At 48.2% G+C, this 14,010-nt stretch overlaps 1 protein-coding gene across 48 annotated transcripts in view; it reads left to right on the forward strand.

Moving 5' to 3' along the window:
- LOC110496692 (uncharacterized) overlaps positions 1-14,010 on the forward strand; it is a 92,542-nt gene that overhangs the window by 50,456 nt on the left and 28,076 nt on the right. For 25 of the 48 annotated variants that reach the window (XM_090209315.1, XM_036953506.2, XM_036953507.2 and 22 more), the window contains 3 exons: positions 711-819; positions 3,286-3,390; positions 11,946-12,074. In XM_090209315.1, coding sequence (XP_090065441.1) covers positions 711-819; positions 3,286-3,390; positions 11,946-12,074 — 343 coding nt within the window. The remainder of the gene's footprint in view (positions 1-710; positions 820-3,285; positions 3,391-11,945; positions 12,075-14,010) is intronic. The other 23 variants (XM_036953511.2, XM_090209330.1, XM_090209329.1 and 20 more) reach the window with 1 other exon arrangement.

Below are 14,010 nucleotides of genomic sequence, written 5' to 3' on the forward strand. Positions count from 1 at the left end.
TGTGTTCAGTTTTGTAGGTAGTTTTGTTACAGGCAAGGGGACAGCATACTGTACCTAAGTGTATATCTTTGCTAGGTAAAGCTCCGCCTTATATCAGCTTACTGGTCACCATAACAACACCCACCCGTAGCACTCGCTCCAGCAGGTATATCTCACTGGTCATCCCCAACCAACACCTTATTTGTCCACCTTTCCTTCCAGTTCTCTGCTGCCAGTGACGGGAACGAACTGCAGAAATCTCCCAAAGTTGGAGACTTGTATCTCCCTCACTAACTTTAAGCATCAGCTATCTGAGCAGCTTACCGACCGTTGCAGCTGTACATAGCCCATCCAACTACAGTGGGGCAAAAAAGTATTTAGTCAGCCACCAATTGTGCAAGTTGTCCCACTTAAAAAGATGAGAGAGGCCTGTAATTTTCATCATGGGTACACTTCAACTATGACAGACAAAATGAGAAAAAAAAATCAGAAAATCACATTGTAGGATTTTTAATTTATTTATTTGCAAATTATGGTTGAAAATAAGTATTTGGTCACTGTATCTAAGCGTTTGCTGATTACAAATATAGAAACTCAGCTTTTGCTTTGTGGGGACAAGGTCACAGGGTACATACACATAGTGGTTGAAGGTTGTAGAAACATTACACGTTGAGGTCCTCAGTAGCTGTTTGAGTGAGTCAAAGTTTTGTCTCCCTTTTACCCCACCACAGGAGCGCTACGAGGCGGCCATCAGGAAGTCAACCAAAAAGACTTGGGCTGAGATCCGTCAGCAGAGATGGTCCTGGGCTGGAGGCCTCAACCAGACCTCGCGCCGACAAAGTGAGCAGCACTGGAACCACATAGAACCTCATAGAACCTCATAGAACCACATAGAACCTCATGGAACCACATAGAACCTCATAGAACCTCATATAACCACATATAACCTCATGGAACCACATAGAACCTCATAGAACCACACAGAACCTCATAGAACCACATATTACTACATAGAGCCGAACCACCTAGGACCCCATGATGTCTCGTACAACTGCTCACACAGTTCCCTCATTGAGCAGCATAGAACAGGACTGAGACGTTCCAGACTAACTAATGTTGATTTACAGTGTCCTACAGTTTGGGTGTCGTAGGGGTGGGATTGTAATTTGGTTTAGGGGTGGTAATGTTCTCATCTGAGGACTTAATATAGCTAGATGAGTCATTATATAATTCATGTTTACTAACAGTATGTTGCCTATGGCTAGACTAGATTTGTATTGATCCTTCTCATCTGAACTGTTTCTCAGACTCTAGATTCTAACTGTTCAGTAGAATCCAGATATAGGAGACAGAGGGGAATATGTCGTATAAATGTTTCATTAGACTTGCTGTGTGAACTGCAAGGTGTTGAGTTTATCACAGAGCTGTGAGGAACATTCTCAGCGTTCCGTATGCCAACTGTCTCCTACAGTACACTATGCTGCTCAGTCCAACAATGACTCAAGCTTGTGAAAGGCAGGCCTTCTCTTGGATTGTGACGATGTCAGGAGCCTTCTCTCCTCTCTGAAGTCTAAATACGAATGTGTGTGTGTGTGTGTGTGTGTGTGTGTGTGTGTGTTTTTGTTTGTTTGTTTCTTAGTCTTTGTAGTTCAAACCAAACAATCTATACCACTTGGTGTTCTCTAGAAATATTTGTTTCTGGGGTTTAGACGCCATCTGTTTCTGGGGTTTAGACGCCATCTGTTTCTGGGGTTTAGACGCCATCTGTTTCTGGGGTTTAGACGCCATTTGTTTCTGGGGTTTAGACGCCATCTGTTTCTGGGTTTAGACGCCATCTGTTTCTGGGGTTTAGACGCCATTTGTTTCTGGGGTTTAGACGCCATCTGTTTCTGGGTTTAGACGCCATCTGTTTCTGGGTTTAGACGCCATCTGTTTCTGGGTTTTAGACGCCATCTGTTTCTGGGGTTTAGACGCCATCTGTTTCTGGGGTTTAGACGCCATCTGTTTCTGGGGTTTAGACGCCATTTGTTTCTGGGGTTTAGACGCCATCTGTTTCTGGGTTTAGACGCCATCTGTTTCTGGGTTTAGACGCCATCTGTTTCTGGGTTTTAGACGCCATTTGTTTCTGGGGTTTAGACACCATCTGTTTCTGGGTTTTAGACGCCATTTGTTTCTGGGTTTAGACGCCATCTGTTTCTGGGTTTAGACGCCATTTGTTTCTGGGGTTTAGACGCCATCTGTTTCTGGGGTTTAGACGCCATCTGTTTCTGGGGTTTAGACGCCATCTGTTTCTGGGTTTAGACGCCACTTGTTTCTGGGTTTAGACGCCATTTGTTTCTGGGTTTAGACGCCATCTGTTTCTGGGGTTTAGACGCCATCTGTTTCTGGGGTTTAGACGCCATCTGTTTCTGGGTTTAGACGCCACTTGTTTCTGGGTTTAGACGCCATTTGTTTCTGGGTTTAGACGCCATTTGTTTCTGGGTTTAGACGCCATCTGTTTCTGGGGTTTAGACGCCATCTGTTTCTGGGGTTTAAACGCCACCTGTTTCTGGGGTTTAGACGCCATTTGTTTCTGGGTTTAGACGCCACTTGTTTCTGGGTTTAGACACCATTTGTTTCTGGGGTTTAGACGCCATTTGTTTCTGGGTTTTAGACGCCATTTGTTTCTGGGTTTAGACGCCATCTGTTTCTGGGTTTTAAACGCCATTTGTTTCTGGGTTTTAGACGCCATTTGTTTCTGGGTTTAGACGCCATCTGTTTCTGGGGTTTAGACGCCATTTGTTTCTGGGTTTAGACGCCATTTGTTTCTGGGTTTTAGACGCCATTTGTTTCTGGGTTTAGACGCCATCTGTTTCTGGGGTTTAGACGCCATTTGTTTCTGGGTTTAGACGCCATTTGTTTCTGGGTTTAGACGCCATCTGTTTCTGGGTTTTAGACGCCATTTGTTTCTGGGTTTAGACGCCATCTGTTTCTGGGGTTTAGACGCCATTTGTTTCTGGGTTTAGACGCCATCTGTTTCTGGGTTTTAGACGCCATTTGTTTCTGGGTTTAGACGCCATCTGTTTCTGGGGTTTAGAGTGCCCTAAACTACAATGAATCAGTGAATCAATGAATGATGTGGTCCCACTCTGCTATAAGCTCTGTCAACTGCATGATCCAGACAGACAGACAGACTGAGAGAGACAGACAGAGACAGACAGAGGGCGAGCTCATCGACACTAGGCCTACGTCTACAGTACATCCTTGGGTTCCCCACCCCGCCAGCCTTGTGAACAGTTGTTGTCTGTTGCGTTCTCTCTGGTGCAGGCAGATGTTCGGCCTCCACTGTCAACTTACCGAGACAGGTGGACCCTGTCATTAACAACAGGCTGTCCAAGTCCTCTGCAACCCTCTGGAACTCCCCCAACAGAAGTAAGGATGACCGACCCGCGTCAATGTCCCCCAGGCCTCTATATCAGTCCCCCTCCTCCCCCTTTCCCCACTCCCTTCCCCTCTCAGATCCTCCTTATTACCTGGTTTTAGTTTTAACTGTGGCCTGGTGGCCTGCCTGCCTGCCTGCCTGTTGCCTGGTGACCAATCATTTCCTATCCTTACAACACATTTCCTATCCTTAATACACTACATTACCCGTCTCAGACCAGACATCTATATTATTCCATATTTTGTGATCATTTTTTCCCTCTATTGGTGTGTATAGGTTTCTGTCACTTCAGTCATGACACCCTTCTATTCCACACTCTTTGGTTGTCCTCCACTCTGCTGTTGGTCATAAGCTGTGCTGGTTTGAAAGGTGGTGGTGGTGGTAGTGGTGGTAGAGGAGGTGGTGGGGGTGGTAGAGGTGGTGGTGGTGGTAGAGGTGTGGTAGAGGTGGTGGGGGTGGTAGAGGTGGTGGTGGAAGTGGTGGTGGTAGAGGAGGTGGTGGAGGTGTGGTGGTGGTAGAGGTGGTGGTGGTGGTGGTGGTGGTAGAGGTGGTGGTAGAGGAGGTGGTGGTAGAGGTGGTGGCGGTAGAGGTCGTGGTAGAGGAGGTGGTGGTGGTGGTGGAGGAGGTGGCGGTGTGGTGGAGGTGGTAGAGGTGGTGGTGGCGGTGTGGTGGTGGTAGAGGTGGTGGTGGTGGAGGTGTGGTGGTGGTAGAGGTGGTGGTGGTGGAGGTGTGGTGGTGGTGGTAGAGGTGGTGGTGGTGGTAGAGGTGGGGTGGTGGTGGAGGAGGTGGTAGAGGTGTGGTGATGGAGGTGATGGAGGTGTGGTGGTGGGGGGGTGGTGGAGGTGTGGTGGTGGTAGATGTGGAGGTGGCGTGGTGGTGGTAGAGGGTGTGGTGGTGGAGGTGTGGTGGTGGTAGATGTGGAGGTGGTGTGGTGGTGGTAGAGGGTGTGGTGGAGAGGACGTGGTGGTGGTGGAGGTGTGGTGGTGGTGGTGGAGAGGTGGGGGTAGAGGTGGGGTGGTGGTGGAGGAGGTGGTAGAGGTGTGGTGATGGAGGTGATAGAGGTGTGGTGGAGGTGTGGTGGTGGGGGGGTGGTGGAGGTGCGGTATGTGGCGTGGTGGTGGTAGAGGTGGTGGTGGAGAGGTGTGGTGGTGGTAGAGGTGGGGTGGTGGTGGAGGAGGTGGTAGAGGTGTGGTGATGGAGGTGTGGTGGTGGGGGGGTGGTGGAGGTGTGGTGGTGGTAGATGTGGAGGTGGCATGGGGGTGGTGGTAGAGGTGTGGTGGAGAGGACGTGGTGGTGGTGGAGGTGTGGTGGTGGTAGAGGTGGGGTGGTGGTGGAGGAGGTGGTAGAGGTGTGGTGATAGAGGTGATAGAGGTGTGGTGGAGGTGTGGTGGTGGGGGGGTGGTGGAGGTGTGGTAGAGTTGATAGAGGTGTGGTGGTGGAGGTGTGGTGGGGGTGAATGAGGTGTGGTGGAGGTCGGTAGAGGTGTGGTGGAGGTCGGTAGAGGTGTGGAGGTGGTGGTGGTGGAGGTGGTAGAGGTGTGGTGGTAGAGGTGATAGAGATGTGGTGGTAGAGGTGATAGAGGTGTGGTGGTAAAGGTGGTAGAGATGTGGTGGTGGTGGTGGTGGAGGTGGTAGAGGTGTGGTGGTAGAGGTGATAGAGATGTGGTGGTAGAGGTGATAGAGGTGTGGTGGTGGAGGTGATAGAGGTGTGGTGGTGGAGGTGGTAGAGGTGTGGAGGTGGTAGAGGTGTGGTGGTGGAGGTGGTAGAGGTGTGGTGGAGGTGTGGTGGTGGGGGTGGTAGAGGTGTGGTGGTGGTGGTGGTGGTGGTAGAGATGTGGTGGTGGTGGAAGAGGTTATAGAGGTGTGGTGGTGGAGGTGGTAGAGGTGTGGAGGTGGTAGAGGTGTGGTGGTGGAGGTGGTAGAGGTGTGGAGGTGGTAGAGGTGTGGTGGTGGAGGTGGTAGAGGTGTGGTGGTGGAGGTGTGGTGGTGGAGGTGGTAGAGGTTTGGTGGTGGTAGAGGTGGTAGAGATGTGGTGGTGGTGGTGGAGGTGGTAGAGATGTGGTGGTGGTGGTAGAGGTGTGGTGGTAGAGGTGATAGAGGTGTGGTGGTGGTGGTAGAGATGTGGTGGTGGAGGTGGTAGAGATGTGGTGGTGGTGGAGGTGGTAGAGGTGGGGTGGTAGAGGTGATAGAGGTGTGGTGGTGTTGGAGGTGGTAGAGGTGTGGTGGTGGAGGTGGTAGAGATGTGGTGGTGGTGGTAGAGATGTGGTGGTGGTGGTAGAGATGTGGTGGTGGTGGTAGAGATGTGGTGGTGGTGGTAGAGATGTGGTGGTGGTGGTAGAGATGTGGTGGTGGTGGTAGAGGTGATAGAGGTGTGGTGGTGGTAGAGATGTGGTGGTGTTGGAGGTGGTAGAGGTGTGGTGGTGGTGGTAGAGGTGTTGTGGTGGTGGTAGAGGTGGTAGAGGTGTGGTGGTAGAGGTGATAGAGGTGTGGTGGGGGTGGTAGAGATGTGGTGGTGTTGGAGGTGGTAGAGGTGTGGTGGTGGTGGTATAGGTGTGGTGGTAGAGGTGTGGTGGTAGAGGTGATAGAGGTGTGGTGGTGGTGGTAGAGATGTGGTGGTGTTGGAGGTGGTAGAGATGTGGTGGTGTTGGAGGTGGTAGAGGTGTGGTGGTAGAGGTGATAGAGGTGTGGTGGTAGAGGTGATAGAGATGTGGTGGTGGTGGTGGAGGTGGTAGAGATGTGGTGGTGGAGGTGTGGTAGAGTTGGTAGAGGTGTGGTGGTGGAGGTGTGGTAGAGTTGATAGAGGTGTGGTGGAGGAGGTGTGGTGGAGGTGGAGGTGTGGTAGAGTTGATAGAGGTGTGGTGGTGGAGGTGTGGTAGAGTTGATAGAGGGAGGTGGTAGAGGTGTGGAGGAGGTCGGTAGAGGTGTGGTGGTGGTAGAGGTGGAGGTGGTGGTAGAGGTGTGGAGGAGGTCGGTAGAGGTGTGGTGGTAGAGGTGTGGTGGTGGTGTGGTGGTGGAGGAGGTGTGGTGGTGGTGTGGTGGTAGAGGAGGTGGTGGAGGTGGTGGTAGAGGAGGTGGTGGAGGTGTGGTGGTGGAGGTAGAGGAGGTGGTGGAGATGGTGGTGGTAGAAGTGTGGTGGTGGAGGTGGTGGTAGAGGAGGTGGTGGAGATGGTGGTGGTAGAAGTGTGGTGGTGGAGGTGGTGGTAGAGGAGGTGGTGGAGATGGTGGTGGTAGAGGGGTGGTGGTGGAGGTGTGGAGGTGGTAGAGGTGTGATGGTAGAGGTGGTGGTAGAGGTGGTGGTGTCGTGGGGGTGTGGTTCAGTTGTCATGATGGCATGGTGGTGGTGGTGGTGGTGGAGATGTGGTGGTGGTAGAGGTGGTGATGGTGGAGGTGGTGGAGATGGTGGAGGTGTGGTGGTGGTGGTAGAGGTGGTGGTCTGGTTCAGTGGTCATGGTGGCATGGTGTGGTTCAGTGGTCATGGTGGCATGGTGTGGTTCAGTGGTCATGATGGCATGGTGTGGTTCGGTGGTAGAGGTGGTTCAGTGGTCATGATGGCATGGTGTGGTTCGGAGGTGGAGGTGTAGAGGTGGTGGTTCAGTGGTCATGATGGCATGGTGTGGTTCGGTCGTGGTAGAGGTGTGGTGGTGGTGGTAGAGGTGGTGGTGTGGTTCGCTGGTCATGATGGCATGGTGTGGTTCAGTGGTCATGATGGCATGGTGTGGTTCAGGGGTCATGATGGCATGGTGTGGTTTGGTGGTGGAGGTGTAGAGGTGGTGGTGTGGTTCAGTGGTCATGATGGCATGGTGTGGTTCGGTGGTAGAGGTGGTTCAGTGGTCATGATGGCATGGTGTGGTTCGGTGGTGGTGGTGGTGGTAGAGGTGGTGGTGTGGTTTGGTGATCATGATGGCATGGTGTGGTTCAGTGGTCATGATGGCATGGTGTGGTTCGGTGGTTCAGTGGTCATGATGGCATGGTGTGGTTCGGTGGTGGTAGAGATGTGGTAGAGGTGTGGTGGTGGTGGTAGAGGTGGTGGTGTGGTTTGGTGGTCATGATGGCATGGTGTGGTTCGGTGGTGGTAGAGATGGGTATTGTAATGTGACTGTGGCTAATGTTTCATCTAATGCTAAGGATTCTCCATTTTGGCTTGGAAGAAGACTAGTGTAATATCAATGGTCAGATAATGTAATGTCAATGGTCAGATAATGTAATGTCATTGGTCAGATAATGTAATGTAAATGATCAAATAGTGTAATGCAAATAGATAGTGTAATGTAGATAGATAGTGTAATGTCAATGGTCAGATAGTATATTGTAAATGGTGTCGTGGTTCATTTCTTTACTATCAACTGAGGAGAGACAAACTTATCACACAAGTCAGAGTTATACTTAAACTAAATCTTTGTTAGTGAGAGTTTTGCAATAGCGATGGCTGGTCGACGAATCACCCTCAGATGATTCGTTGAGACAAAAGTACAAAGGTATTTTATAGCCAAGATACACCCCTTTCAGCCTACATGACGAACAACAGATATATAGAATGGGTCACAGGGTTACGATTTGTATGAAAGATACCTGTAATTCATAGCAGACAGTATCTGCTGTAAAAACAGTCATCTTTGTCTACAGACCAGAGTCTGGCCCTGGGGTCATCTCTCCCTGGTACCATATGGAACAGAAACATTAACTCGTGCTCTGGAATGCTCTTTAGGTTTTATCACCCAGAAGACATCATAAATCCCCTGTCAGTGTTATCTCCCAGAGGCCCATCCTCAGTAGAACACACACACAATAGTTATTCTGTTACATAAAACAACCATTTGATGCAATAAAAGTATTATAACATAATCCTGCAATTTTCCACCATAATGGCCAGATAGTGTCATGTAAATGGTCAGGTAGTCATTGATGAACTCTTTATCTAATTATCACATGTGCAGTAATAACATGAGGAGAGGAGATCTTAGGTAGGGGAGATCTTAGATGGAGGAGATCTTAGGTGGATGAGATCTTAGGCGGAGGAGATCTTAGATGGAGGAGATCTTAGGTGGATGAGATCTTAGATGGGGGAGATCTTAGATGGAGGAGATCTTAGATGGAGGAGATCTTAGGTGGATGAGATCTTAGGTGGATGAGATCTTAGATGGAGGAGATCTTAGGTGGATGAGATCTTAGATGGGGGAGATCTTAGATGGAGGAGATCTTGGATGGAGGAGATCTTGGATGGAGGAGATCTTAGATGGAGGAGATCTTAGGCGGATGAGATCTTAGGCGGAGGAGATCTTGGATGGAGGAGATCTTGGATGGAGGAGATCTTGGATGGAGGAAATCTTGGATGGAGGAGATCTTAGATGGAGGAGATCTTAGATGGAGGAGATCTTAGATGGAGGAGATCTTAGGTGGATGAGATCTTAGGTGGAGGAGATATTGGATGGAGGAGATCTTGGATGGAGGAGATCTTAGATGGAGGAGATCTTAGATGGAGGAGATCTTAGATGGAGGAGATCTTAGGTGGATGAGATCTTGGATGGAGGAGATCTTGGATGGAGGAGATCTTAGATGGAGAAAATCTTGGATGGAGGAGATCTTAGATGGAGGAGATCTTAGGCGGATGAGATCTTAGGCGGATGAGATCTTGGATGGAGGAGATCTTGGATGGAGGAGATCTTAGATGGAGGAGATCTTAGATGGAGGAAATCTTGGATGGAGGAGATCTTAGATGGAGTATATCTTAGATGGAGATCTTAGGCGGAGGAGATCTTAGGTGGATGAGATCTTAGGCGAAGGAGATCTTGGATGGAGGAGATCTTGGATGGAGGAGATCTTGGATGGAGGAGATCTTAGATGGAGGAGATCTTAGATGGAGGAAATCTTGGATGGAGGAGATCTTAGATGGAGATCTTAGGCGGAGGAGATCTTAGATGGAGGAGATCTTAGGCGGAGGAGACCTTAGGCGGAGGAGATCTTAGGCGGAGGAGATCTTAGGCGGAGGAGATCTTAGGTGGAGGAGATCTTAGGTAGAGAGGTCATCAGGTTGCTATAATATATGTCATTAGATCGTCATCTATTCTTTTTGAAGGCTGTCCAAGTCCTCTTCCACCCTCTGGATCTCCGCCATCAGAAGTTGTCATGTCACTCATCACTGACTACACGCAGTCAGCTTTTATTGATCTTCCCGAACAAATTCAATACTCAGTCAAGTCAATTCTAAATACTTGACACAGAATGTCCTCTCTTCAGCAGACTGATATTTTCCAGGACCTGCAATATGAAATCCAGTCGACTAGGCAGTTCAAATGTTCTGGCTGTGGGATATACATAGGCCTGTAATAGCCTGATGGGTTTTTTAGAGCCCCATGACTTATCTACCAGGTGTTCACTGTATCAGGCAGCAGCAGTAAATGTCTTGCCGCATTGAAGGAGAAAATAAGCCGCCTCACTGTTGCTTAGCAACAGGCCCGGGCCCAAGTTGGGTTATCAACCATAAAACACTTTGTGAAAATGATCTGTCCAAAATACAGCGAAGGTGACCCCTGGTCCATTAAATAATATGAACCAGTCAATGTTATGGGATAGTCAAAGCTTTTCAGTGTTTTCCATTCACTGATCAGTACCATCCTAAATGTGCTTTACATGCATCTGCAGAAATGAAGTGTCACGACTCACGCTTATCATCAGCTTCTTGGTGTTGCCGTTGTGATTGTAAACTTTCTGTGCTTGGGTGACTGTGTGCATGACTCTGTGTGTGTGTGCGTGCGTGACTGTGTGTGTGTGTGTGTGATTGTGTGTGTGTGACTGTGTGTGTGCGTGACTGTGCGTGACTGTGTGTGTGCGTGACTGTGCGTGACTGTGTGTGTGTGTGACTGTGCGTGATTGTGTGTGTGTGACTGTGTGTGTGCGTGACTGTGCGTGACTGTGTGTGTGCGTGACTGTGCGTGACTGTGTGTGTGTGTGACTGTGTGTGTGCGTGATTGTGTGTGTGCGCGTGACTGTGCTTGTGCATGTGTGTGACTGTGTGTGACTGTGCGTGTGTGTGACTGTGTGTGTGCGTGACTGTGTGTGTGTGTGACTGTGTGTGTGTGTGTGTGTGTGTGTGTGTACGCATTCAATGTTGTTATTACAGGATAATGCTTAATAAGAGGACATATTGAGATGTTCCTCTATAAACAGCATTTTTTCTGATTCCAGTTTCTGATTCCAGTCTGACTTCATTGCTGAGCAAAGAGTCAACGGGGCAACATTCTGTGTGGCACGCCATCAGTTAGAGGATACAGAGAGAGCTGAGTGATCCACACAAGAGTTGTGTCCCAAACTGCACCCTATACAGTATATAGTATAGTGCACTACTTTTGACCAGAGCCCTATGGGGGCTGGTAAAAAGAAGGGCACTAAATAGGGGTTATGGTACCGTTTGGGACGCTCATTAGCATAGCTGACTGGACCCAACAATTAGGCTCAATTTGGACTACACCAGTCTAATGTCCATTGCTCTTGTTTCTTGGCCAAGCACGTCTCTTCTTCTCATTGGTGTCCTTTAGTAGTGGTTTCTTTGCAGCATTTCGACCATGAAGGCCTGATTCACGCAGTCTCCTCTGAACAGTTGATGTTGAGATGTGTCTGTTACGGCAACTCTGTGAAGCATTTATTTGGGCTGCAATTTCTGAGGCTGGTAACTGTAATGAACTTATCCTCTGCAGCAGAGTTAACTCTGGGTTTTAATTTCCTGTGGCAGTCTTCATGAGAGCTAGATTCATCATAGCGCTTGATGGTATTTGCGACTGCACTTGAAGAAACTTTCAAGGTTCTTGAAATGTTTCGTATTGACTGACCTTCATGTCTTAAAGTAATGATGGGTTGTCGTTTCTCTTTGCTTATTTGAGCTGTTCTTGCCATAATATGGTCTTTTACCAAATAGGGCCATCTTCTGTATATCACCCCTACCTTGTCACAACACAACTGATTGTCTCAAAACATTAAGAAGGGAAGAAATTCCACAAATTAACTTTTAACAAGACACACCTGTTCATTGAAATGCATTCCAGGTGACTACCTCATGAAGCTGGTTGAGAGAATGCCAAGAGTGTGCAAACCTGTCATCAAGGCAAATGGTGGCTACTTTGAAGAATCTCAAATATAAAATATATTTTGATTTGTTTAACACTTTTTTGGTTACTACATGATTCTATATGTGTTATTTCATAGTGTTGATATCTTCACTATTATTCTACAATGTAGAAAATAGGACAAAAAAAACTGTAATGAGTAGGTGTGTCCAAACTTTTGACTGGTACTGTACATGTGGGTGAAATATCTCCAGATTTCTCCACCTGTCCATCATGTTTAACTGGAGTGAAGTCTGTCTCCACAGTATGTAGTAAGAGTGGTCAGGCTGAAATAGCTAGTTAGTAAGTGTGATCAGACGGTGTTGTCAGTGAGTGACTGGGGAACGGTGGGTAATCTGGTGGTGCACTACTGGGGAGTCTGATTCTGGGGACTCTGCAGTGTGTGTGTGTGTGTGTGTGTGTAAAAGAGTGCCCTCTTGTGTCTGCCAGCTCGCAGTCTGCGTCTCAGTCCGTGGGAGAGCCGCATCGTGGAGCGGCTCATGACCCCCACCCTGTCCTTCCTGGCCCGTAGCCGCAGCGCCGTGACCCTGCTCAACACTAGCGACTCCCGGGACCCCTGTGAGTGACCTCTGACCCCTACAGGAACCTTTATCCTTTCTCTCCCTTATTTTTCCAGGGAAGGGGAACTTACAGCATACATACACCAGACTACCACTCGTTACAGTACAATATACACCAGACTACCACTAGTTACAGTATACACCAGACTACCACTAGTTACAGTATACACCAGACTACCACTAGTTACAGTATACACCAGACTACCACTAGTTACAGTATACACCAGACTACCACTAGTTACAGTATACACCAGACTACCACTAGTTACAGTATACACCAGACTACCACTAGTTACAGTATACACCAGAGTACCATTAGGTACAGTACAGTATACACCAGACTACCACTAGGTACAGTACACACCAGACTACCACTAGTTACAGTATACACCAGACTACCACTAGTTACAGTATACACCAGACTACCACTAGTTACAGTATACACCAGACTACCACTAGTTACAGTATACACCAGACTACCACTAGTTACAGTATACACCAGACTACCACTAGGTACAGTACAGTACACATCAGACTAGCACTAGGTACAGTACAGTATACACCAGAGTACCATTAGGTACAGTACAGTATACACCAGAGTACCACTAGGTACAGTACAGTACACACCAGACTACCACTAGGTACAGTACAGTACACATCAGACTACCACTAGGTACAGTACAGTATACACCAGACTACCACTAGTTACAGTATACACCAGACTACCACTAGGTACAGTACAGTACACATCAGACTACCACTAGGTACAGTACAGTACACACCAGACTACCACTAGTTACAGTACAGTACACACCAGACTACCATTAGGTACAGTACAGTACACACCAGACTACCACTAGTTACAGTATACACCAGACTACCACTAGGTACAGTACAGTACACATCAGACTACCACTAGGTACAGTACAGTATACACCAGAGTACCACTAGGTACAGTACAGTACACACCAGACTACCACTAGGTACAGTATACACCAGACTACCACTAGGTACAGTACAGTATACATCAGACTACCACTAGGTACAGTATACACCAGACTACCACTAGGTACAGTACAGTACACACCAGACTACCACTAGTTACAGTATACACCAGACTACCACTAGGTACAGTACAGTACACACTAGAGTACCACTAGTTACAGTATACACCAGACTACCACTAGGTACAGTACAGTACACACCAGACTACCACTAGGTACAGTACAGTACACACCAGACTACCACTAGGTACAGTACAGTACACACCAGAGTACCACTAGGTACAGTACAGTACACACCAGACTACCACTAGGTACAGTACAGTACACACCAGACTACCACTAGGTACAGTACAGTACACACCAGACTACCACTAGGTACAGTACAGTATACTCCAGGCTACCACTAGGTACAGTATACACCAGACTACCACTAGGTACAGTATACACCAGACTACCACTAGGTACAGTATACACCAGACTACCACTAGGTACAGTACAGTACACACCAGACTACCACTAGGTACAGTATACACCAGACTACCACTAGGTACAGTACAGTACACACCAGACTACCACTAGTTACAGTATACACCAGACTACCACTAGGTACAGTACAGTACACATCAGACTACCACTAGGTACAGTACAGTATACACCAGAGTACCACTAGGTACAGTACAGTACACACCAGACTACCACTAGGTACAGTATACACCAGACTACCACTAGGTACAGTACAGTATACATCAGACTACCACTAGGTACAGTATACACCAGACTACCACTAGGTACAGTACAGTACACACCAGACTACCACTAGTTACAGTATACACCAGACTACCACTAGGTACAGTACAGTACACACTAGAGTACCACTAGTTACAGTATACACCAGACTACCACTAGGTACAGTACAGTACACACCAGACT

The sequence above is a fragment of the Oncorhynchus mykiss genome, chromosome 18 (assembly GCF_057628025.1).
Source record: "Oncorhynchus mykiss isolate SJ-2025 chromosome 18, ASM5762802v1, whole genome shotgun sequence".
NCBI lineage: Eukaryota > Metazoa > Chordata > Actinopteri > Salmoniformes > Salmonidae > Oncorhynchus > Oncorhynchus mykiss.